Below are 25,122 nucleotides of genomic sequence, written 5' to 3'. Positions count from 1 at the left end.
TTATTCAGCCTGGCTCCTAACCCTTCCCCACCCCATGGCCCAGTCTGGTGAAACCAGTGGCGCTCTGAGGAAGGCTGCACGTTCCCAGTGAGTAGAGCACCTGTTTGCCTGTGTGCAGGGGAGGAGGCAGGAGTGACCCCTGCCCAGCAGGGATAGCAGTGTGGGCGAGGGCGCGGTGAACGCCGTACTTACAGCACGCAGAGTGCATATGCTGAAGCAATTGACTCACTGGCCCGCACAAGGAAGCTGCCGTCCTTGCCTACTTTGGAGAGCAGGTCTTCAGCTCTGGAGCGAGTGATGTTGCCGTGGTACCAGCACTGATCCATTGCTGGAGCTGGAGGAAACCTGAATGCCAGCACAGGAGCTGCCAGAGCTGCCTGTGTGTCTGTGTGTAACGATCAGCCAGCTTCGGCTCACCAGCTTCCTGTTTCAATAGCACAGAGAGGGAAAGGAAACTCAGCCACGGACAACTTCCTCAACTCAAACAGCTCAGAGAGTGAGTGTGACATATCCCTGCAGCCCCCACTCTCCCTCTTCATGCTGCTGCTGAAGTGACTAGCAAGCCCACGTTCCCTGCCTTTCCCTCCTGCTTTGTGTCCAAAATTCCCATCTGGTGATCTCTTCTGCTCCTTCACAGATTCAGTCCCCCAGGCTTTGGTGGCCTGCCGTCGAATTTACGATCTCCTGCCAGATCCTTTGAGTTTTCATCTTTTTCCTGTCTCTCTGCCCTACCCACTACAGGTCTCCATGGGGAATAAATAAATCTCTGATCAGAAACACACTGTGCATTAGGATACATAGCACTGACTGCCCCATTCCTGCCTTGACTAGTCCTATCTAACTAGGTGTGAGGAGGGAACTTCAAAGAATTGAAAAAATAAAATAACTACTGCATGTCTCCATGCATAGAAGCAGACTGAAAGGCTGATTTGTGCTAGGGATTTTTGATCAAAGCTCCCTGTCAGCTACTGTGAGATGGATTCAAAGATCTTTCCTACTCTAAATCCCCAAAGGTGGGATAGAGCAAAGCTGTGTCTGCAACCTGCGTCAGAGAGGGGAGAACTGGAGCTTTCACTTCCCTTTTCTTTGTATGTACATCTGTCCCTCAGCTATGCTGTGGGCATGCTTAGTGCTGCATCTCCAAGACGTATTTGCAGCAATGCCAGAACATTCCTACAGGGGCACTGCCTGCATGACAATTTTGGTTGTCTATCCTGTACCTCCAACCACTCTGCTCTCTGCACATCCACGTTTGAGCTATACCTGAAAGCAGCAGCTGAGCTGGGAATCGAAGTCCAGGGGCAGAGGAAAGGTGCAAACCCTGCTAGCCCTATGCAACCCTCGGTTCCCGGACCCAGGAGAAGTACTGGAACCGCAGTACCTGGGCCATGCATGAAGTGCTGTACACTGCAGGGACAGCAAGGCAGGAGAGAACAGACTGTCAGTGCAAATGTGTGGGTGTGTAAAAGGACAGTGAACCAGCATAACCCAGCATCCATCCCTCTAAGCCTTCTTGTTGCCTTCAGCTGTGCAGAGGCTTGGTCTGCAGTGTCCAGCTAAACCTCTGCAGTAAGATGAAACTGTGGGCAGCAGCAGCCCAAAGCTGTGTGGCCAGAGCAGGGCCCTGCTCGATGAGCAGAACTGCACCGTGCAGGGCTTCCTGTCCATGCTGAGCAAGCACTGTCTGCACATGAAAATTAGCTCAGCTGAACCTGGCCTTCAGCTCCACCAACATCCACACAGGCCCTGAGCAGGCAAACTCCTATGGATTCCAGTGCCTAAATGGAGTTAGACACAGAATGCCATGAAGTGGCTCTGCCACTAGCTGTAAGCTACAGAGTGGTTACAGACTCTGTTCTCCCAACCAAAATGAGAGTCTGCATATGGCAAAGGCACCATGCAGCTGCTCTGACAGCCCTGCCTGGCCACAGTGCACTGCTAACCTCAGCTGCACCAAATCCTTGGGATTTCTGGTACCTCCAGAAGCTTCTCTGGAGCACAGCTGCAGCAGGAAGCAGAACAGCTCTGAATGTCAACCACTGCTTGACCTCAGAGTGCTCTCCATGCAACAGACACGTATCTGGATGCAGAGTGGACAGAGCTGCTCACAGCATCGATTTTGATAAAATGAATCTGTTTGGAGAGCTTCTCCTGATCTTCTGCAAACTAACACCAGGTAACAAGCACAAGCCCTCATTAGACATCTGAGATTAATCAACTGCATACTTAGCTCCTATCCACCCCACCACCAACATAAATTTTTAGCAATCTGCTGCTACTTCCTTCAAATGCTGTGTCCAGGCACACACTAGTCCTTGACTTGGAGACAAAAACAAGGGGAAGGGATCCAAGTACAGAGGATGACTGTGACAATTGAATGCACAGGCTGGTTTCTGTGAGTATCTCTTGGTCCTAAAAGAAAGCACAGCACAGCTTCAGGGGCTCAAAAGGTAAATCCCAATCCCCCAATATAAACAGCTCTGTGATCCCTAATGGCTTGTTAGCTTGGAATATCATCTTATCTCCAAGACACTATAATAGATACTTTATCTGAACTGGTTTTTCTAGAGATGTCCAGGTAGTACTGTACCAGATGGGTGTCCACACACCAGCCTCTCCAGAGCCAGTAAATAAATACTGTCTGTGGCATCATTCAAGATGTACAGTGGTCAGCCAACCCCTCCTCCCCACTTATATTCAGCCTGTGCACTGCATCAGCATGGAAACTGCCAGGCTTGGCCAGATAGAAACTTAAGTATGCATTTCCATGTCACAAAACTAAAGTATTCCGTAGTACCTGATGAGGAGGTTAAGTCTATAGGGCAGCAGTTAGCTTTGCAGAAATCTAAATATACCATTCCCTAATTAGGCATCAGCGATAGGCTATTTGCCACAAAGGTTATTTAGATTCTGGCCCACATCTAAAGAGCATTAGGCGTAATACCCAAAAAGTACTGACTACCTGAGTCACTCTGCTACTCCAGCCCAGCATGTTACTGACCTGCTGCTTGGGAAAAGCTTGAGAAGTTACCAATGTGTCTGTGAAGGTCACGAGATCCCTTCACTCCCTTGGTATCTGCAGCATCCAGGTGCCCTGGAACAAATCTCCATAGTGAGAAAAGTCAGGGCCTTTTTTCCCAACACCCATGAAAGCTGTCAGTAGTAAAAGGCAAGGGTAGGAGCACTGTGCAAACAGAGACTCACGGACCTGAGCAGTGACACTGCAAAGGATCCTATGGGACTTGGTAGTGTTCACCAAAGGGGATGTGTTCTGAGAGATCTCTGAAAGTTTTCTTCACCAAGAGGGTGAAGAAACATATTTTCCTTGCAGTCACTGAATGTGTGCACACACGCAGGATACAACACACAGGAAACAAGCATAGACTGGGTCATATGCAGAATTTTGTCCAGAGGCATGGGCAACACTTTCCTAGCTCCATCTGCTCTGATGTGTCTCACATGGTAGCCATTTGTTTCTGGTCAGTCTCTTGTCTAGTCATTGTATAATGGCTCTTTTCAAAACACACTGTACAGTAGTAGAATAGTGTCTCTCTCACCAAAACTAGAGCTGTTTCGTTCAGGAATCTGCTGAAAATCTGTCTGCATTGGAAAGCCTTCCAGCTTAAGTGTTTTATGTTTCTCTGGCCTTGGTCAGTTCTCCTTCCTCTGGCACTGGTGCTTTTTTGCTGAAAGTGAGGCAATGATATTTGTTTGACATAGTGCCTCATATGCCAGTAATACTCTGTAATAACAAGACATAGTGTTGTCAACAATAAGAGTAGTTGCTATGTGGATCATAGCACGGCAGTTGTGTTAGATAGACCAGCAAACACTTCCCCTCTTGACTCTAAATTGGGAGCTCCCTCTGCAGACCTGTCCTGATCCTGCAGTTTCCATATAGGCAAAATGCCATTTTTGCCACTTGCTCTGTCCCCTAGTGTAGAAGGGTCCTGGTGTCCTCATTGACCCCTAGTAAGACTGCTCAGGGACAGGGAGCAGCCAGAGCACACAAGGCTGTGATTTTCTTACACATGGGAAACTGCACCTTCTCAATGCAGTGTAAGCAAAAGGGCGAGAAAGCAAGAAAACACAGCATGTGAAGTAAGGAGAAGGTTAAGTTAGGCAGAAGCCTCTGGGATGCCTGGGAACTCAACAAGGCAGCCCCAAAAACACTGAAGAAGTTGGCATGGAATATCCCAAGAGCAAGGCATCACACGGCCTTGCTGAAATAAGGAGACAGAAAACCCTGGAAATCACAGGTGCCTGCATTCCTACACTGGCTGCAAGAAACAGTGCTCCTTACCAGAGCCAAAGCAGCTTCCTGAAGAAGAAGACAGCAGATATAGGGTAGTAAGCCCAGTGCCCTCTCTAGAAGTTTCTCCACAACTTACTAAATACCACTCAGCACAACCCTGCTGCCATTTGTTCCCTTGCAGTCCCTGCACTGTCAGCACACGTGTCCCTGATGAAGTCTATCAGAGACCTCAAGGTGAGAAGCCCTATACAAAGGTCACACTTGTTTTCAGCACATGATGCATAAAAAAGCAGCCAAAGAGAAAGGCAAAAAGGGAGAACAGGCAACAAAAAACAAAAACAAATGTGCAAAGTTGTGGTATGTTTAATGGACTTCACAATCTACAGACAGAACAAGCCAACACCAAAGTATGTGTGCAGCAGGAGTAAAAAAACCCTTTTGCTGAGGGATGACAAATGATAGTAAAAAGCATCAGCAAAGATGGTTTTCAGAGGGATGCTGATGGAAAGGCTTGGGACTCAGTGTTCTGAGGGAAAGGCTTGCTTCAGAGTGAACATGACAAAAATCATCTCTTCACATTGTCTGTGGGTCCCATATTCAAAGAAGCAGGAGAACAAAGGTGAGCCATCAGGCCCAACTCCCATGTACTGCAGATCCGAATAAGCACACAGGCCCTTGAAGAGTATGCTGGGTTTTGTCCAGTGTGCTGGATTTAAAGGGCTTTTGTTGAGGTAAATTCCTAAATCTTTTCGACCTCTTGGGTCTGTAGGATGAGCATAGAGTAACCAACTATCTTGACATCTGGCATCTGGGGGAGGTGGAAAGGCAGTAACACTCCCATGGCATCCTGAGGGAGGTTCTATTAGCATTTCAACTCGCTGGCCTCCCTCAAAGTCCAGCCCATGGTTGTAGCTGACAGCCTGGATCCTGGCTCCCCTGTTGCTCCTTGCATTGCAGTAAAGGACCTTCCTGCCACAGGTATGCACCTCTGCTACCTGGCACTCCACTGCGCTCTCCTCCCCCACAAAGTTCCCCTTCTGCCATGTTGCCCCATGGTCAGAGCTGATGAAGCAGAAGGCATGAGGGGTGGGGTGTTGCTTGGGGTCCAAGATACGATAGGCATAGGCAGGAATCACAAGGCTCCGGGCCTCATCGAGCAACTGCAATCCATGACCTGGCCCCACCGCAAAGGTGGCCCAGTTCTTGTACTCATTCCTAATGGTCCTGTCAGTGACATCCTGGGCAGCGCTCCAGGTGCGTCCTTGGTCCATGCTAGTGACATAGCAGAGACGTACCAGGTTGATCTTTGTCCTCAGCTGATGCTGCTCAGAGATCTTTCCTGGGACAGCTATGAAGAACAAGATGAGTTTTCCCGAGACTTCATCATATACCGGGCAGGGGTTCATAGATCGGTGGCCTTCAAGCTTTGCACTGACAAGGGTCTCCATCCTTTTCCACTGCCACAGTCCGTGGGAAGGGAGACAAGAATGGAACACACTGTTACAAAGAGACCCACATTATAGTGCAAGGATGTCTGGATAAAAGCTACAGAAGAGTATGGGAAGAACAGAAGCAGGATAATGGATAGAGCAAGAAATGGGAAAACAATAAGCATCGTCAAAGGAAAGTGAAAATTATTTTGATGACACAAAGCATGTACACTTCACCAAGCATGTGGGTTATGTCCTTTTCAATTACTACTCCCTGAGGAACTGATAGTTCCATATCTCAATGCGGCTGGTGGCTGATGACATCCTTTAAAAAGCTACAGTGGCTGAATTTTCAGAAATCCTCACAAATATATATATATATGGCACAGACATGCCCAGTGGTCAAACTGCGCTAGTACAGACACTGTGCTGTGTCCATGTTTTTTAGGAAGTCACAGAGAAACCCAAGCCCTTTTCAAGCATCCTGGATGATGACAAATCCCTGCTCATTCAGGCTCCTGTTCCTCCACTTTGATGTGAATGTATGTCAATGGGCAACCCAGCCTACACTGAAGCACCTTGCAAGGGCTGATTACATGATTCTGGTGTGGAGATTTGGACCCTGAGCTGACTCAGAAAATAGGTCATAGAGCTGGTATAACTACCCAGCAAGCCCTGTTTTCTTCAAATGAATAGCACATAACGCAATCATGTTTCTAACACTAGCATTACAATTAGAAAACTATGACTACATCATGTTATTGGCTTGGTAAGCAAAGCAGTAGTTTTCAGTAAGATTATATTAATTAACTTTTCTGCCCTGATTTGCTGATTAGCCTTTTTGTTCATATCTGATCTGTTTCTATCCAACTAATATTAACTTTTATTGAAAACTTAGTACTTCCATTTTAAAAAATTCATGTGAACACAAATTACTAAGTTTATGACCAACTGAACCCCACCAACTGAATCACAGGGACTTACACAAGATGTTACCTGAATGGTATGACACTGCAGGTGGGCTCAGAGGCTGCTTCTGCTAGGCAGACTCCAGCTCTTAAGAGCCTATAATCTAAGGCAACCAACGAAGGTTTGGAATAAAAAAATATAATTACTTTTTTTTCCCCAAGAAATTCATGCCTTTGCATATGCAAAAAAATTATTATAAATAGAGTTTCCACCACCCCCAGCCAGCCGGCAGCATAACTGTTAATAATAACTGGTAGGTTAATAAGGTAGCTAATTCACTGGCACCAGCAAACCAGACACTATTTTTTTGCATGGAGAGACTAACTAGTCTCAATTGTTTTTTAAACCAGAAATCAGTCCTAAAATGATGAATTAAAAAAAATTAAAAAAAAAAGAATAGTCACTGATCGCTAATTTACTTCTCCCCATCGTTGTGGCATTTCTTCCTCTTCCTTGAGGCATTTCTGCCTCTCCACCACATTTTTCCTGCTACAACAGAACTTTTGTCCCATCTCTGTATCTGCATCCCCAGCTGTGCAATGATGGGTTAAAGCCACCTCTAGAATATCTACTCCATTTTAGTCCCCCCAACAGCTGCCCATAGGGTTGAATCCCAGCAGTGATAACTAGAAATGCATTATTTATAGGCAGATTTGTCTCCTGTACCTGGGGAGGAGAAGCTGCCCTGTCCCTACTTTCCACTCAGTGGGGGCAGAGCAGGGGGCAGTGTCCCCTGCTTCTCCCTGCGCTGGTACCTGAACGTGCTGCGTGGCTGGGTCATACACGCCCCTGCGCATGACTATCAGCTTGGCATGTTCATCCACCAGGTCCTCTCGCTCCTCAGCAAAGGCCAGGATGATGCTGAAGCGCGGCAGGTAGAGCAGGGCTGGAATTCGATAGCTCCAGGTACCGTTCTGGAATAACGCCTCTTGCTGCAGGACAGGGAACGCAGCCATCGTGCTGGGGGAAGAGACAAAGCACACTGCATTTTGACCCAGCAAAGTGTCATGGGGCAGATTCCACTGCTTTTTGCTCTCTCTGCTCAGTGGGACCTGTCAGGCATTGAAGCATAGTTTCAGCTTTGTATTTTCCTTCTGCTTTCCCAAAGAGAACCTGTGCATAGCATAGTAGCTGGAACTCAGGCCAAACTTACCCCAGGAACAACCTGGCTGGTCTGACTGGAGTGTCACATGGTAAGTACACCAAATACAGTTAATTAAAAAGCTGTGCTTTGTTTTGTCTTTTTAATTAAATGCACAAGCTGGGATTTTTTTTGTTTGTTTGTTTTGTTTACTCTAATTCAGAAGACTGTTGATAATAAGACATTGTAGTAGTTTCCCTCAGAAGACCATTAATTTCTCTGTTGAGGTTGTATCCAAAACTTGGCACAGAACTTCTGCTTTGCCAAATATGAGTTTAAAATCCCATATAAATTACACACTGAGGCCCCAGGTGTGTCCCAGTTTGAGGATGGCAAGCACTGAGCATGAATAAGGAAAGGAAAAGAACACCTCTCCTTCCATAAGATCAAAAAGCAGTCTGAATGGTGTCACATCACTTGGGATGTGACCAGGCAGAAACCTTGTCCTCTTTACAATGATTTAATAGCAATGTTATGAAGGAAAGCAAACATGAGGGACAATTTAAGGAAGCTGCCTCTGTGTAACTGGTCTGTGCTATGCCCCCACATATCCTCTCTTCCCCTCCTCAGACCTACTTGGCCCTCTGTCCTCTTGCGCCAGTGAGCCAACTCACCCCTGTACAAAAGCCAGTAGATTAAGGGAATTGTGTCTTAGCAAATGGAGAAAAAATAAGAAAGAAAAAAAGAGAAAAATATAAAAGGAAAAAAAAAATTCTCACATGATGTACCAGAAACTGAAGGCTTGGATATTCCCTGCTCAGCAGAGAAGGTGGGGAAGCAAAAAAAGAAAAAAAATATTAAAAAATCAAGCCTTAGATCTCTGACGCATTGAGTGGGTAGGATGGCAGGAAGAAGATGACAATACACTATGAGTAAGAAATTCAAATGCCTCCTACCTCACTGAGGCAAGACTTGCTGTCCTTTTTGTTGAGGATTCTCCTATTTACCTAAATCTTAGAAAGTGCTGTAACAACTACTGGACATGGATGAGCTCCTGATGTTCTTGAAGGCTGCCTTGATAATTCAGGACCAGATATTGAGGCAGCTTCAGAGTGCTTGTATCTACCTGAAGAATAGTTTGCACTCTTCCATCTTTTAGAAGATTATATTAGCCAGCCTAACTAACATAGACTTGGTCAATTTTTTTTCAGTGTTTATTTATGAGTTAGGAAAACAAATAAACTGAATTTATCTTCCAGACAAGTCTGAAGCACAAGGTGAGCTACCTCACAGGACCATATATTCCACTCTATCCAGATCCATAGCTACGCAGCGAGTGTTCAAATATTCCTTCCTTCCACCTTCCAGGTGCTATAAATATCAGTCAGATTTTTGAACTCACAGCACTTCTCAGAAGGGTCTGAACTGCACTGCTCCAGCTAAAGCCAGCTGTACAGTCCACAGCAAGCCCCAGCTCCACTGCCATTCTGATCCAAAGGCACTGGAAAGGGAAGTCAATCTCCCAGGAGCAGCTGCTCCCTCCTCACTGTCACAGAAGATAAAGCAGCGTGAGGAAAGGCAGCAGCACTGCTACCATACAGACTGTTACCAGAACTGGATCACAGCTATCCATGCAATAACATGAAGGAAATAGGAAGACCTTCCTAGAACAAATAACTGTGCTGTTTGCTACTTACCAGCATGGATCTGGCTATTTATGGCTCCTGAAAGAGAAACTCACCAGTGTGCTTCCAGACTATTTAAAGGGAGATTATTTAAAGGGAGATTAGTCAGCCTGTCTAGTGCAGCACAGGTTCCCTAGTGTTCCTGCTCATAATGCCATCCTGATCTTGCAGTCCTGCTTCAGAGCAGGGCAACAGGGAAGGAAAAGAAAGGGAAAAACATAAGAAGAAGAAAAAGAGAGAGAGACAGAGAGATCTGGTCTGGTCTGTGAATCCCTTGATGGAAAGCCAAGAGACTGCTGCCACAGGAGGCCATGCTGCAGCCTGCTGCACACGAGTCCCTCCTGTCTGAGCCTGTCACCTGCACACAGCTCTACCCACACTCTCAGCCCCCCTGTGACATGCTCACTGTGAGTGTCACAACATCTTCCATTTACTGCCAAATGGGGATTGAGGAAATAGCTGAACTGGGAATAGCTGCCATAGAAACAAGCCTGAGGTTCCTGGACACAACAACTATAATCAAGGAAAATACTGGAATCAAGTGACATTTCCATCTATCCAGAGACTAAATAGAGATACGTGTGAGTGTGTGTGTATATACACTTGTACATACACTCCCTACACACAGTGTGGGTATTATGGCTGTATGCATATATACACAGGCTATGCATCCATCTGCAGAGAAACTTTTCCATCCTTTTTTAAACACACAAAGTCAGTATTCAGCTTTTTCTATGTTCTCCCTTGTGGATTTTCATGCAGAGATTGAGTCATAACAGTGTGAGTTTCACACAGAATCAAAAATGAAGCATCTTAAAATAAGTTTTAAATTCATAATATATATATTAAAAGAAAGTAAAATAGTGCTGCTTTAATTACTTGTCCAGCCAACTGAAAGGAATTGATTTTTCTTTTGACCCCAACCTGTATCCAAAGGCAGGCCCACCAACTAGACCCTTCGGAATAAAAAAGAAGCAAAATTGGCAAATCATTGGCTGGACAGCCATACAAAGAGTGTTTCAATGCTCATATTCCAGGACTGCTGGAATTCAAATCACACATGCTAGTCCTTCCAATGTTACATTTCCAGGGGATGTGTGTGTCCATGATGCTACTTGGTTCCTAAATTTCACTGAAATAGCACTGGCTGGCCAGCAAGGAAGAAAACAGTGTTGCAGCCAGCACACCCCAAGGATATGGGCAAGACAAATATCACAGCACTATCTTAAAATACTAAGAGCTAAACTAGAATACAAAGGCCTGAAACAGAAGCAGGAGACTGGAGAGCTGTACACATGAACACAAAAATTGCTCAGACCAGTATCAACTCAACAACCTTGGAGACAGAGTTAACTGTACTTTCCTGAACTATGGGAGTAAGAAAGGGGAACTGGATGTAGTAATTTTTTTTCTTAAGAGAAAATAACATATCTGGTCACTTCTATCTGGATGACAGAGATGCTAGCGAGGAAAAGGGAAATTTATCATGTACCCATTAAGCCAATATCCCCTACTGCGTTCTGGTTTTTACTGGAGTCTTTAATTTATTTTCCACACTTACCCTTGCAAAGTGTCGTGTTCAAGGAGGCTGATGTTTACCTGCAATTCCTCTCCAAGGCACGAGTGAAGCTGCACTGAGATCCCATACTTCACCTCTGGGCAGGACTGGGCAGACAGGGAAAGATGAGCCCACTGCAAACAGTAAGAGGAGAGGGAGTTAAACTGGAGGAAGCCATTACTCATCATTTGCAAGTTATGCAGCTGTAATGATTTCCAAAGCAGAGACTGTTTCCAGCACACCAGAAGAGTCAAAAGAAATAACAGTTGTCAACAAGTGAATCTATGATGGATTTAGTCCCTGGAAAGAGTCCAAGTGGCAGAAAGGAGAGGTGCTGGTAGACACCAGGAGAGGATACTTGTTCCTTCCACTTTTGTCCTTCAAGGCAGCTCACACGGATGAGCAGGATGAGCCATTGCATGTTTATTTGCTTTAATCCTCTCCAAGAAAAGTGAGTAAAAAGCATAACATTTCCACTGGCCTCAGCTTCTGTAAAAACCTGTTCTGAACATGATCAGAAGCAAGCTGAAATGACAGCATGTCTTTAAAACAAACCAACAAAAATAAGGTAATATGCTTAACTCGATCCCTTGGTCCCTGTCAGAGAGCTCTACACTCTGTGGAGCAGGTAGCTTGCTCTTGAATGATTTCAGATAGGTCCCAAAAGAACTATCCAACTCATTAAGGGAGAGTCTGGGGAAAAAAACACAATCAAAAAACCCAGACAGAGTCAAATATAAAACTCAACTAAAATTCTGCTTTTCAAGGCAAGCGCAAGAACCCAGGACTGCTCATTTTCTACTCAGCACCAGACCTGGACTTACAGTGCTTTCCAAATGTATAAAGTCAATGAAGCATTATGCCAAAACACACTCCTTGTCTCACTTGAAGAGAAATCAGACATTTCCCTTGGGATATTGCATAGAGGGGTCCCAGAAGTAGTCACATTCCAAATCCAGTTGTATAGGGTTAAGAAATAGAAGCCCCAGTTTGTTTCTAGAATAATTGCTGCACAGCACACTCCTGTGTGGAAGCTTTCCTCCCTCCTAAGCAGCACAGCTGTGCCTGTTTCTGCCAAAGCCCAGCATCAGAGCGCTCCATCTCCAGCCTGCTTATGCCCTTAGACCAGACCCTACAGTAAATCTAGGCTATGGAATTTCTTAACAAGCCAAGCAACACACATTTATTTAGTCTACTAAATCACCCTCAATGCAAAGTCAGAAAGATGTTATCAGCAAAAACCATCAAACAATAAACCTTAAAACAAACCTTAACATTCAGAATTCAAAACTGAAAAAGACACAAAACTGGAATTACTTTAATCCAGCAGCTAATTGAACTAAACTTTTTAACCACACTAGAAACAGAAAGTTTCTCTTGTGGTAAAAATGTCATACCACATTTGCAAGGGGATTTTCCATCACCCTAGTACATGCTTTCCTAAACAATCAATCAGGGTCTGCTTTCAAACTGTTGTGGCTCAGCTTGGCAGTAGCTCCTGCACCTTAAAGTGGAGGTTTTCTTAGCAGGAGAGAGGAATTACATGGAGTAGCAGTACCTTTCTTAAAATACATTTGGTGGAGGAATACACAAACTGCATTCCTAGCTGAATCTACAAAACTTTTTTAGTTCCTAGCAATGTCCACAGTTATGAAAATAAAAAAAGGAAAAGGAAAAGAAAAAATACCTTTTTACTCTGTGTCTTCTGGAAGTCAGATCAAAAGGCAAAAAACAACAGAACCAAAAACCACTCGTATTGGATTAGACAAAAGGGAGGCTCACCACACTCTTACCAAGCAATCTCCAACCCGCAAAATTATTTATGTTGGCAGCAATGTCAGCTGTCTTGGATCCCCAGAAAAAGCTATCAGCTGGCATATAAACACAAGCTTACATTTAAATAGCAAACCTGTTTTGCATATAAGGGGTGGTTCCATGGGAGCCAGACAAACAATAGGGAAAGACTTCTACATTACCATAGTAATTAAGCAGCATGTTTCTACCTGCATGGGTTGCTGCACTGTGGCACAGGTGTTGGTTCTATTGCTGTCTTATTTCTTGGTCCTCTACTCCCCTGGTGCTGAGGAAGGCAAAATTCCTCTGGTTGCAGCATGTGGACTCCCAGTGCTTTCCCTCAGAATACTGAGCTCTGGGAAAGTTTGCTTAAAGAACCCATAAAATTGTTATAACCAACAGGTGATGGTGCTGTGATAATCTAACATTCTGTCTCCACACACCAATCCATCAACATGTTCTTTCTGGATAAGAAATGGGTTAACAATAGGAGTGGCCAGGCAGGAATGCAGGAATGATACCTACATGCTGATGCATTCAGGGGCAGCTCCCAGAGCCTCTGTGGAAGTGTTTCAAGGCCAAACTATCCCAGCTCCTGCAGTCAAGGAGCTACTGGGGGGAACTGAGCACAGGGAGAAGAGTACAAGCTTAATGTCACACCTGAGGAAGAAAGAGATGGAAGTGTCCCTTCTCCCAGCCGTGCCCTGGCTGGCTGAGAGGCAGCACCTGCAGATGCTGCAAGTACCCAAGCAAATAATTTCACAACTACATTGTGCTACTGCTGTCAAAAATGACAGCAGTAATCCCATTTCCTATCCCTTTTCTTGCTGCATCCCTTGCTTTCCTCTCTTCTCAATTGAGCTCCCATTGCTGCCATTAACATTGTTATTGTCACTGCCATTCTTGTCTTTGAAGTGATCTGAAAGAATGAGAATAACAATCCTGTGAAGAGATCTTGCTAGTCATGGAAAAAGTCTCCTCATTTCATGGCAGTTGTGGTTGATCTGGGCAAGCCAAATAGGAAGATGCAAAGGTGTGGATTTGCAACCAATCAGCTGAGCAACGAAATTAAGGTCATGCTTCTATATTACTCTGTTTCTCTTGAGCAACCCTGTATCCTTTCCTGTGCCAGCAAGAATCCTCATCTTACCTTGGCAAGCCATCAGAGGATATGAGACTGGCGGAAAATTAATCCAGAGGGGAAAAAAAAAAAAGTGAACTGTTTCTGCTGGGTCATTGTCCTGGATTGCATCAGCAAGAGTCCATCAAGCAGCAGAATCTGCAGTTGGAGCAGGAGCACGAAGCTGCTGACAGGAGGAGCAAACACACGACCCAGACTAGCACTTAGTCATTGGATCTAATTCGCTGCACGGTGAAACCACACCTCGTGTTTACGAACCTTGCCTAACTGGGCAGGTAAAGCACGGCCTTAATTGGGGCACAAAAGAGAAGACTGAAGGCATTTGTGTCTCACTGCATTACCTGGAATCAAACAATAGTGTGAGGAAAAGTCCCTCCAGAGACAATATCATTGACATCCACCAGATACTAACTTTTAACAGTGACTCCAGGAGAAAATCCAAAGTCAATAAAGTGGCAGCAATTAATGGAGGACAAAAGACATTGAAGAGGCTGCTAAGGTGCAGTCTGCCTGAAAGCAAGACATGAATGATTGCTTTATGGATTTCTTCCCCTTTTTTCTTCTCCCTGGCTAGCAGCAGTGTTATTCAGGTGATTTTCTGAGTCACACACTTGGTTTTGCAGCCAGACAACTCATAAATACTCATTTGTTAAACAGAAATCACCTTTCCCAGCTGCAGCTTAAAACTGGTTGTCCATCTCTTCTGAGTGGCAGTCCCAAGTGTGGCTTGGTGTGGTGGCAATGGTGGCAGCATGCATATGGCAGAGCAGCTCTGCCTCTGGCCACCTCCCACCTCCCCTTATCAGCTCATCCTCTCTAAGTAAGATTCCACACATTCCCCTGCAGCCAGCTGGGGTTCCCTGCCTTTGACCCACTCCCCAGGACCAGTCAGTATCAGACATGGCTGTGCAGAAGCTAACAGCTTAGGAAGGCTAAATCTACACCTAAAATGAAGGATGTGCTGCTTAGTCCTGCTATGAGGTTAAAATTAGGCAATCTCAGTGCCTGTGCAGGACAGTCTCACAGTCCACATGCGGGCACCCCACACTGCTTCCCTGCAGCCGCCAACACCACTGCCAGCATCCAGGCTCCAGCACTGCTCTTCAGCCTCCAGCCCACAGCACAAACCTCTATTTGGAAAACCCCAGCCTTCTGATAAAAGAAAAGGTGCTTTTCCCAAACAACATGTTGTTCTGAAACTATTTTACAAAACTGCTCCTTAGTAACTATCAAAAATGGATGTCCCACTGTTGACATGCACAGCCTGATCTTTCCTCTTTCCTTTCAGTGTAAATCAAAATCAGTGTCACCACTGAAGTTTAAAACAGGTTTAGGTCTGAGGAAGATCAAAATCCTCACTTCTATTGTTCCATGCTTACTTCATTGCCCTTATATCTGATTGTTGTAATGAAAACGTTTTTAAAAAGGTTAAAAAATGCAAATGGGGTGTGTGGGTGCATTAATAAGAGGATATAAAAATAATGCAGAAGATAATATAATGACAGAATCCTGAACAATGGAGCATTTGAATTTGGAGGACCGTGTTCAGTTTTGGGTGTCACCTCTTAGGAAAGATATGGCAATAGCTGCAAATGGAGGCTGAGAATTCAGAAGCTAATGCTCATGAGCATATGTGAAAAGAAATTAGCAGGAAAACAAGAAACGGTACATCTAGTGAGTGACATGCAGTCCATTAAAAATTGCCAATGTATATTTCCCTTGCAAAATGCTCAAACCTGATTCCATTGATTCCCAACATCATTAGAAAGGCAAGGCTGGCTCAGGTAATTCAGTGGTTTTGCTATGCTATACAGTGTAGCTGCTGTTGTCAGGCAGCTGTAGTTCAAGTCAAGAGGTCTGTGGGGTCAGATCATGTGAAGCAGCAATTACACAGTACTGCAAATTTTAAGTTAAAACATTATGTGCTGCCTTCCAGGCATTGGGGAACATGGTATCCTTGGTGCAGAAGATAAATCCTACAGACCTGGGCTTTGACTAAGTCTGTTCTGTCCAGGAAGGAAAAAAAAAAGACAAGAAAAAGCCAAAGTAATAATAATAATTATGAATGTAAGAAGGAAATGCTAAGGGAGAGCTCTTTGGGAAATATGGTCCCTTGGATGAGAAAACATCCACTGTTTTCTTTTAATACCAATTCTAGCTAGGGAAAAGAGCCTCTGAGCACTTTTAGATGAGCACCTCACTGTCCTTATCAACTGTAGGTACAACAGGCATGAGGATCTGGTACTTTTTGGGTTTGCACTCCTTCACACTCCACTGACTCCACTTACATTACTTTTGATTTCCAACAGCACAGAATTTTCCAAGCACAGAATCCTGCTGCTGACGCCTCTCTCACAGTAAATACAATTTATTTCCTCACCCTGTGAAAAAAAAAGGACAAAATAAAAGAAATATTCCCTTAACTCAAAGGGCATTACTCCATAGCAGACCTGTAAGCCTTCTGGCACTCCATGGTGAGTCATGGGTTTGTCACAGGGAAGCTTCCTCACCCTGTGTGAGACAACACCCAAAAAACAGCCTGCCTATTATACACATTACACCATTTCTCCATTTACTTTGCCCATTTGGAAGAAAAAAGAAAATACACATTATTTTCGTTAACAAAATGAATGGCATGATCTATGAGAAGCAAAGGAAGAGAGGTGGTGGTGAGGTTTGAATACAAAAAGAGGATTGTAGAAGCAGGATTTATTTAGCCTTCCAAAAAACACTGAGGAGGAGTCACTGCAGGAATTTAATGACTGGAAAATGCTATAAAACTGTAGTTCCTTGCTTCGTGTACTCTGCAGTGCTTGGACACTCAGATAAGCAAGTCTGAAGCACAAGTCTAGCTAGATTCACCCTAGGCAACTCTTGAAACAGAGAGGAGCCCAAATTCCACTGCATCCTTCTTTCCTGAGTCCTGCCAGCTCTCAGACCAGGAGTGCACAGGCCTGATGGTAACCTTGATTAATCATTACAGGAGTAATTGCTGGTAGCCCTCTATGCCAGGACAAACCTTCAGCTGGTATAAAGGGACATTGACACTGGTGACCATGAATCTATCATGTCTGAGCTCAGATTAACCCAAGTTTAACTCAATGAAATCTTCCATGGAGTAGGCTGGGCATATAGCTGCATTTTAAAAAGAGTAATGTTGTGACCAATTAAAATATTTGCAAACAAACAAGACAGTTAGCAAGGTCAGTGAACTTCAAAATGAAAATAAAAACCAAGGGAAAGATTAGCATCAAATTCAGCAGGCTATGTGATGCTTTTTCTAAGTGTCAATCCAAATGAAGTCTTAAAAATACAGAGTGAGTTATCCAAGGATGAGGGGAAAAATCTCTCCTAGGAATAGCACTGATCTAAGCAATCACTAATATTTGTCATCCTTTGAAGCACCAGGCCTAAGTTGCCCCCAGAAGAGGGACATTCAAATCACAGCAAGCAAGTAGCCTGGTAATAAGAAATTATTTCAAGAGGGAAAATTATCACAAGCATTTGAATTGATCCAAAAGGCCTTAAAATAAAACCAGGCTGGCTCTGCTGTATCCACCCCAGTGCCCAGGTATGTGAACACACATGAAATTAAGAAATGGCAATCTAAAAATAGTCATAAACATGTAGGTCTTTTCATCTCAAATGGCTGTAAATAATGTAAAGCAAGAGCAGTTTCTCATCCAGTGGGCCTGAAAAATGGAAGCAAATACTGTTTACTGTTTCCACTTGAGTTTGCAGATTGGACCGAAGTTTCGCCCAGTTGTTAAAGATTTATACGGGAGGTTTAACAATCCCCTGTCATTAAGCCTTGGCACAAGCAGTGCAAAGGACGTTCAGGGCATATTTGTACTAACTTATCTGGGTAAAGAGAAAGCTGTTCCTTTACTGTGTTTGCTGTGACTCTGGAAACTGAGCAAACAAAATCTGAGGCACACTTTACTCTCAAGCAGAACTGACATGAAGGTACAAGGACTGAAGGACACCGAACTTGTGTAGGACATACCTGCCTCTGGATCCACAACTGAATTGCAAATCCCTAACAATCTGGGGGAGTTTAACTCAGACTTTTTGGAATACCTCATCCCGATGGCAAATGAGAGACTGGCTCAGCCCCTGAATGTCAGGTGAGTAAAATCCTGTTCTGGGGGGATGCTGGAAGAGGAACTGCCCGAGGAAGAAACCTCAGGCCACAAACAAAGGCACAAATCCAGTGCCCAAGAAAGAACTGAAGGAGTCCTGTGCAAGCCAGAGAGAGCACAGTTATGACACTGTTGAAATACTGGCTGACAGAGAGGAGAGGCACCACTGGCACAACCTGGTAGGCATAAAATCCACCACCCACAGGGAGGAAGCCTAGTCAGAGGGGAGACCCAGACTGCACAGAATGGCATTAATATGACCACCTGAACAGCAAACCCAAACCAAACCAAGCTGTGTGTCTTTTTCCAGGGGCAGCACAAGTTGTGATTTTTCCTGTCAAATGGTTTATGTGTGATCTTGCTTTAAAAGATATATATAAATAAAGGCAGGAAATATGAAAAACAGCCTGTTTTCCTCTTACCTCCAGACTGATCCTTCCCCTGAGCCAATTTTTCCTTTCAGTCTCAGGAGGCCAATTGCTGTGAATCCAGTGTAGCTGTGAACTCTCTCCCAGCAATTATGTGTATTTTTAAATGCACAAAAGTAAACAAGGACTCAAATTTTATAAGAACAAGCTAGGTCTTCTGATCTTAAACTATCAACAGATTTGACCATTATAGGGGAGCTGTCACTTCCAGTCCTAGCTGGAAGTAGGAAATTGCACTAAAATAATGAAAGCTATTTAGAATATTTTGCTGAACCTGCAAGAAGTACTAATTGGCTGGCATCCATTTTATGAGACAGACAGGTATTTTATTCAGGGCTGATTTTCTACAGTTACAAATTGGGACTGTTAACTTGAAACTACTTTAAGAAAAACTCTAAATACAGGAGTATGTATGAAACACCATACTAACAGCCAGACAAGAAGAACCCAAAGAACCCATTGTCCCACACTGCTATATTTTGCCCAGGACATTTGCAAGACAATGTAAAATGCTTTAACAATATAATTACCCTCATCTGTCCCTGAGTATGTGGCCAGTGCCTGGGGATTTCACTCAGCTTTTCCTTTTGAAAGTAGCTTGTTCTGTGATTTCTATAGGCAATTATAATTTTTCCCCCAATAGTTACTGGAGGAAATAATACATGTTTCCAAGCAGCACCCCATGGAAACTGCTCCATCATATCTAAAATAAGGAAAATTGACAAGACTCAGTTACAGTCTGGAACAATCTGGAAGTCTCATCTCCCTCTTGCCTTCTCTTTCCTATGTGAAATCATCTTGGAAACAGATGTCCATGATAAAACAGGTCAAGCAGGTTACTCAATCTGCAAAATTTGGACTTTGCTGTTCCAAAAGGGAGCAATTCCTAAAACAAGAACCTTTTTTAGGAGCAGTTGCAGTCAGCTCAAATAAAACTTAAAAGAACAGCAGGGCCACTGAGGAACTAGAAATCTAGACAAGATGCTTGCTTTTCACTTGGGGACTGAAATGTAGAAAACATGAAATGAAAAATAACCAAAACCAAGAGAATTTTCAAACTAGTTCATTTTTTCCTTTAATTACATTATGTTTCAGAGTTCTTTTGAGCACATCAGGTTATCTCATGTCATGCTCTTGCACTTACATTGAGTTCTTGCCTAAGTAACTCAGAAGAAAAAGGATTGCAGAAAAATGCAGGAGTATTCACAAACTGTAATGTACTGCTCCCAGTCCAGAGATGGGGAACTGACATGCTCAAGACTGCCCAGGAAACTGCAGCAGAGCTAAGAAATTACATCTACTCTCCCAGAACCCCATCCTGTGCCACAGCCATGAGATTAACTACACTCATCCCAGCCTTCTTCTTTCTGTGCTTAAAAGCTGGGAATGGAGAGGAGGGTAACACCTGCTGTTAGAAGGAAAGATCCAGAAGGGAAAGTTTTGCCAACCTTTCCCAGCGCTTGGGTAAATTAGCATGGCACTAATGTGACAAGATGGAGACTCCCTGTGCATATACATGCAGCCAGAGCACTGCATGTGTCCCTCATTTTCTACAGTGCCATGCTGGCTAGTGCTGCAGCTGGCAAATTAGAGGCAAGTGGGGAAGGCTTGGGGTTGATTGCATAAGCACTGGGCTAGCCCCCAGTGCTGGGAGAGAAGAGGCTGCTCTGTGTTGGGAGCTGCAGCCCAGCAAGCTTCTCTTCCCACCAGGGTCCAGAAACGGCCGTGCTGAAGGGAAGTTTGCATCAGTCAATGCTGTTTGCTGATGAGCTTCCAGAGTTGTGTACCAAGTGCTTTTCCTGAGTTACTAAAGACCCCTGCAGTCAGAGTAACAGGCTGTAAGAATAGAATCAGCTCATGTCACGTTTGAAACTAGCTGAAATTAGCTTGATGCAGTTGACAAGGAGAGTATGGCATAGCAGCACTCCAAACCTGCCTGGTTTTTCAAACTAGCAGAAACCAGCCTAACAGGATGCTGATGTCTTGGTGACTTCTGGCTCTCTTGTAGCTACACGTTTGCAAGCAGATCCACCAAACAGGCAAACCTTGGACCCTCCACCCAAAAAACACCAAGGGAGGAAAAAGTGAGAACTCTGCTATTTCTTGATCAACAAAATTAGCCTTCTCTTTCCCTGCTTCTGTATGGAAGCTTTCAAATGAAAAACCCTGTGAATTCTTACCTTTCTGCAGTTCAAACAATCACCTGTGCTCATTTCTTCCATAACAAGTGTTTAATACACAACCAGAAAATCTAGAAATAGAAGTGGGCATCATTATATTTTTCCCCAAGAGCAGCATAGGTCTTGTCTGCCCAAGGGACACTTGGCCTGTCTGCTTACTAATGAGTCTGTCTTGAAAAGCTTCAACCAAGACATCTATTAATGCTCCTTTTACAATTGTCCTAGCATTACTAAACCTCTCTGCTTTCAGCAAGGCATTACGCCCTGCATATTATTTCTTATACTATGTTTTTGACTAAATCATTTAATCAGAGAATAAAGCTTCCATACCTTAGTCCTTTAAGATTTTTAAGTAAGCTCTACATTGTATACACATTCGGTGGCTAGAAGGCTTCCCACAGCCCAAACAGAACAAACAAAAAGGAACAAGGACTCACAACTCCCACATGCAGTCCTGCAAAACAGAAGAGATCATCAGGCAGACTGCTGAGAGCCTTCCTGTGCACGTACTTGCAGAGTACATGGGTATCTCCTGCTTTGAGGCTACATCCTGCAATTTGCCCCTAAGCCCTGAGCTGATAATTTTGTAGTCCCCCCAGTCTAGGAGGTACAGGGATTTGATTTTTAATTATTCACTTACCTTCTTGAGATAAACCTGGAAAACCTCATGAGTTTTCAATCACAGCTACTTTTAAAGTATTTCACTAGTATCTTCTCAGCATAGAAATAAGGAATGGGATGGCATCAATAGCAAGAACATTTCATACACAGCAGGAAGAAGGAAAAGGGGCTTCCTCTAGAGGCAGGAGTTTTTGTTAGTAGAGAGATATCAATGATGGCAGAAGAACTAGCATGAGGTTTATACATTTCACTTCTCAGGATTGTCTCAAAATCTTAAGCAAAAGTGCATTTTCACCATTGCATGTGTAATAATTTAAGGAAAGGAACAGAAATAAGGTCATATTTTTGGTATATTAGTTTTATAATAAAAAGCATATATATCAACATAAAAATATGTATGTATATATAAAAATATATGTGTGTATATATATATAATGGGTTAATTTGCATGAAGTAGTGAAATAGTTCATGTTTCATGCAGAGGGAATTGTATGAAGGCACGTATCCTCTTCTGTCATGTGTCATAACATTTGTAGAACACACTTATTTGGTGGTCCTATGGACACGTGGCTTACCTTTATGCATAGAGCTACCCACAATGCCAGACTTCATTCCAGAAATATTTTTAGAGCTAGCAAGAACATCTGAGTAATTTTTAGCCACTTTAAATGTACTGGTTTCTCTCTCTATCCTCATTCACTTGGTCTTAGGGTTTCGAAAGCACATGGTTTGGAGGATTTATTATATGGGTCCAATGTATCTATTTTTAGTCTCTGAAGTGTATCTAAAACAGGTTCTCTGTAACATGTGCAAGACAAAAAGGGTTTTCTTGTCACAAAAGTGTAATGAACTATATAATTCTGTCTTGGTTTTGCTTGCTATAAATAAGGTACCAACACTGAATCATGGCAATAGAACCATTATGTTAGCTTCCTCAGCTGAAAGACTATCTCACAATTGGGCTGGTTGTATTTTGATTCTGTTAATGCTGTTTATAGAATTCAATCTTATTTACAAAATGAGCACAAAATATTTAATTTATTTTATATTCTATTTGTCAAAACTATTTGATATTCTTTCAGCCAGCATTCTCAAACTTATTGTCTAATTTTCTCTGGCTTCTGCTGCGAACCTCATTGGTCCATGTGTTACTCTCTGGTCAGTCAGTTCTCATGCTCCACCTGTTTGTCTCCACCTCTGTGCCTTAATCAAATAATACCTTGGCCTTGCACCTAAATAGTTGAAATTCCTTTGTCGTGTACGTTGCTCTGGACAGGGACATGCACTTAACTGTCTTTTGCCACCATTTAATAGGAAGTGTCAGGATCGTAAACACTTCCAAGGATGGCAATCCCAACCAGGAACAATGAAAATATAAATATTTGTGTAGTCAGGCAGCTGAGGGCTGTGAGAGCTTTAGGGTAAGGTGTTACCACACCCGTACATCCTTGTGCTGAAAGTCAGTCCCCCTGGAGCAGGGGTGGCTCAGCAGGACAAGTGAGAGCAGCACACTGACACTGACTCCAAGTCTTCACCTCAACCACCGATGAGGCCAAATGAATTCATAGCTGCATCTGCTGAGATCTAAATCTGCCAGAGCCTAGGGCTGAGTCTGTGGGTGTTACTATTCCCCTGACTCAGACAGAAATATCTCCCAGTGCAAATGCAGGCCTGAGCTTGGGCAGAGCCCCAGAGCCTCTGCCAGGGTCCTCTCGCATGTGGCACTCCTTGAGGGTTTGGCACCCGCATGAGCAAGAGCGGCTGTCGATGAGTAAGGCTGCTGCTGGATTTTGGACTGTGATGCATTTCAGCAGAGCTGGGCTGGCCTCATTATCATGCACAGTGAAAGAGTTTATAGAGATGACATTCCACTTCAATTAAAATCATGTAAGATGGACAAAAGTCACTGCCTAACACATGAGCAGGGATGTAATAGGAGACTGATGCTGGTGGGAGGCAGAGGTTTGGTTTTGGTTTGCACAAGACTTTAAGAAAAACATTTGAAAATGAAACCATTAAGATGCAGCTAAATTAGCATTTGCATGTACATTCAGACACTATTTAAAGAAGAAATATTAAAGGAGCCATGTTATTTGTAAGAGCTTGAAGTCAAAATTCTGTCCTAAAAGAGCTCTATCTGGTTCATCTGGATGAAAGGTGCATCCCTATATTCAACACATAAAACCTTCCAGATGAGTCATTAATAGGGCTTTTACACTTGAGATGACTTCAACATATAAAAAGGAAGAAAATATTATAAGATTTTCTGCCTTTCTACAGCACAAACATGCTACAGCCTAGACAGCAATTTCTGCATTGAGACCCCAAACAAAATGATGTGGAATTAGACATCATTTACAGGGGCATCCAGCCATGGATGGATTTGAGCTGATGGCAAAACTAAAACAGCACTAGGTAACTCCGAGTAGGCGTTCACTGCCCTGTGTGATGAAAGCGCCCACCTGCATATTTTGAGTGGACACTCAGACACATCAATACTGTTGTCTTCATTCCTGGTGGTGGTAGGGACACAGTCAGACAAAGGGAATTCTTCTGTGACTGCATGTCCCTATATAGGCAAAGCATTCAGTCAAGTTGTAGTCATACCTGTTATTTTCTGCTTTGAAACATCCCTGAGTTACACAGCTGGAGATTTCTGTCTGTCTTCTGGTATTAATTAAGCAACCTTCATTACTCTTCCAGGCTGGGCAACAGTGTTGTTTAGTATCAGGAAATTGAGCAGTTTTAATTTCAAAATCCTTGTGTTTACTCCCTTATTACAGTACTTAACACTTTTCAGTCAGCCAATACACCTTCGCACTTTAGAGAGGAATTAGGAATTTACTGAAGGATTGGATTCACCAGAAAGGAGAGCCACCAGTCTTGTCCTGCTGCACCCCTTCTATCACAGGGAAGGCTGACAACACTGAACCAAATAAGTCCCACACAAATGATTGCCTTGTGGCAGTGGAAGAGAGGGTGCAGAAAAAACCCTCCCAGAGACACAGGCTGTCAGATCAGGGCCAGCACCAGGCACACCAAAGTAGCCCATTATCCAGGACAGCAAAGTACTAGGGAGGGAAAGAATCCATGATCCAGCTGCCTGCTCTGCTGTGCTGGAGCTCTGGAAAACTGCCACTGAGAGAGGGGCCAGGGTGTGTGGAGCAGCAGGTTTGGCAGGGAAGGAGGTGCCTCTTTCCAGCAGCTCAGACATCACTTGCACTCCTCCTGTCTCAGCAACAGCTGAGGCAGGCAGGTGGCTCTCCAGGGCTGCCAGCCCCCAGCAGCTCCCTCTGCTACCAGTGCCCACCGGGGCTGCCACCAGTGACAGACCACACAGTCTGCCTCTGCCATGACTCGTTTAGCTGTGCCTGCCTGGCACATCGTGGGATGAGGGAGAGATGCTCAACTGGTGCCAGAATGTTCCTCCTGCTCCAGACTCCCACATCAAACTGTCCATATTAAACCCACTTGAAATACCTGCAGGTCTACACAGCTGCAATCTCAGCTTTCAGTCTGCAGCTCTGTTACTAAAAGCATCCTTATCTTTGATTAGCCCTAACTGGTTAACAGAAGTTACACCTAAAACACCTTTGATAAACCTGATACTCTTCATATCCCTCTAAGTCCACTCTCTTTATACAGTAGTCCCGCCCACAGCCAGCCCATGCCTTGAAAACACCTCCAGTCTCACCCTCCCAGAGGTAGCAGTACTCCCTGTTTCCTACACACATCCATGTGTCCAGGTCCACACTGTTCCAGGAACCTCAGTCCCTTTTACAGCTTGTATTAGCATCTTACCCAACATCCCTGAGTTCAGCTGTTCTTGTAAAAATTC

At 44.0% G+C, this 25,122-nt stretch overlaps 3 protein-coding genes across 18 annotated transcripts in view; 1 reads left to right on the top strand and 2 right to left on the bottom strand.

The window, feature by feature from the left end:
* Positions 1–7,545, bottom strand: part of INPP5D (inositol polyphosphate-5-phosphatase D) — a 56,219-nt gene extending 48,674 nt beyond the window's left edge. The window contains exons 1-2 of one of the 2 annotated variants that reach the window (XM_074546997.1): positions 7,410–7,545; positions 193–424 (exon numbers count right to left, since the gene is read on the bottom strand). In XM_074546997.1, the coding sequence (XP_074403098.1) occupies positions 193–326 (134 nt within the window). In that variant the 5' untranslated portion in view covers positions 327–424; positions 7,410–7,545. Of the gene's footprint in view, positions 1–192; positions 425–5,550; positions 5,672–7,409 lie in introns of those variants that run through there. The other variant, XM_074546999.1, reaches the window with a different exon arrangement.
* Positions 431–25,122, bottom strand: part of NEU2 (neuraminidase 2) — a 39,789-nt gene continuing 15,097 nt past the window's right edge. For 4 of the 14 annotated variants that reach the window (XM_026798043.2, XM_005495121.4, XM_074547006.1 and 1 more), the window contains 3 exons: positions 11,020–11,112; positions 7,410–7,614; positions 431–5,712 (listed from right to left, as the gene is read on the bottom strand). In XM_026798043.2, coding sequence (XP_026653844.2) covers positions 4,774–5,712; positions 7,410–7,614; positions 11,020–11,066 — 1,191 coding nt within the window. In that variant the 5' untranslated portion in view covers positions 11,067–11,112 and the 3' untranslated portion in view covers positions 431–4,773. Of the gene's footprint in view, positions 5,713–7,409; positions 7,615–9,432; positions 10,941–10,981; positions 11,113–13,922; positions 14,115–16,201; positions 16,295–25,122 lie in introns of those variants that run through there. The other 10 variants (XM_026798044.2, XM_074547005.1, XM_074547008.1 and 7 more) reach the window with 6 other exon arrangements.
* Positions 17,818–25,122, top strand: part of NGEF (neuronal guanine nucleotide exchange factor) — a 47,819-nt gene continuing 40,514 nt past the window's right edge. For both annotated transcript variants that reach the window (XM_026798040.2, XM_074547001.1), the window contains exon 1: positions 17,818–18,040. The gene's annotated coding sequence lies outside the window, so the exon portion shown is untranslated. The remainder of the gene's footprint in view (positions 18,041–25,122) is intronic.

This window comes from Zonotrichia albicollis, chromosome 9, assembly GCF_047830755.1.
Source record: "Zonotrichia albicollis isolate bZonAlb1 chromosome 9, bZonAlb1.hap1, whole genome shotgun sequence".
NCBI lineage: Eukaryota > Metazoa > Chordata > Aves > Passeriformes > Passerellidae > Zonotrichia > Zonotrichia albicollis.
The sequence above is the reverse complement of the archived record's forward strand: the minus strand, read 5'-3'. Positions and strand labels throughout refer to the sequence as shown.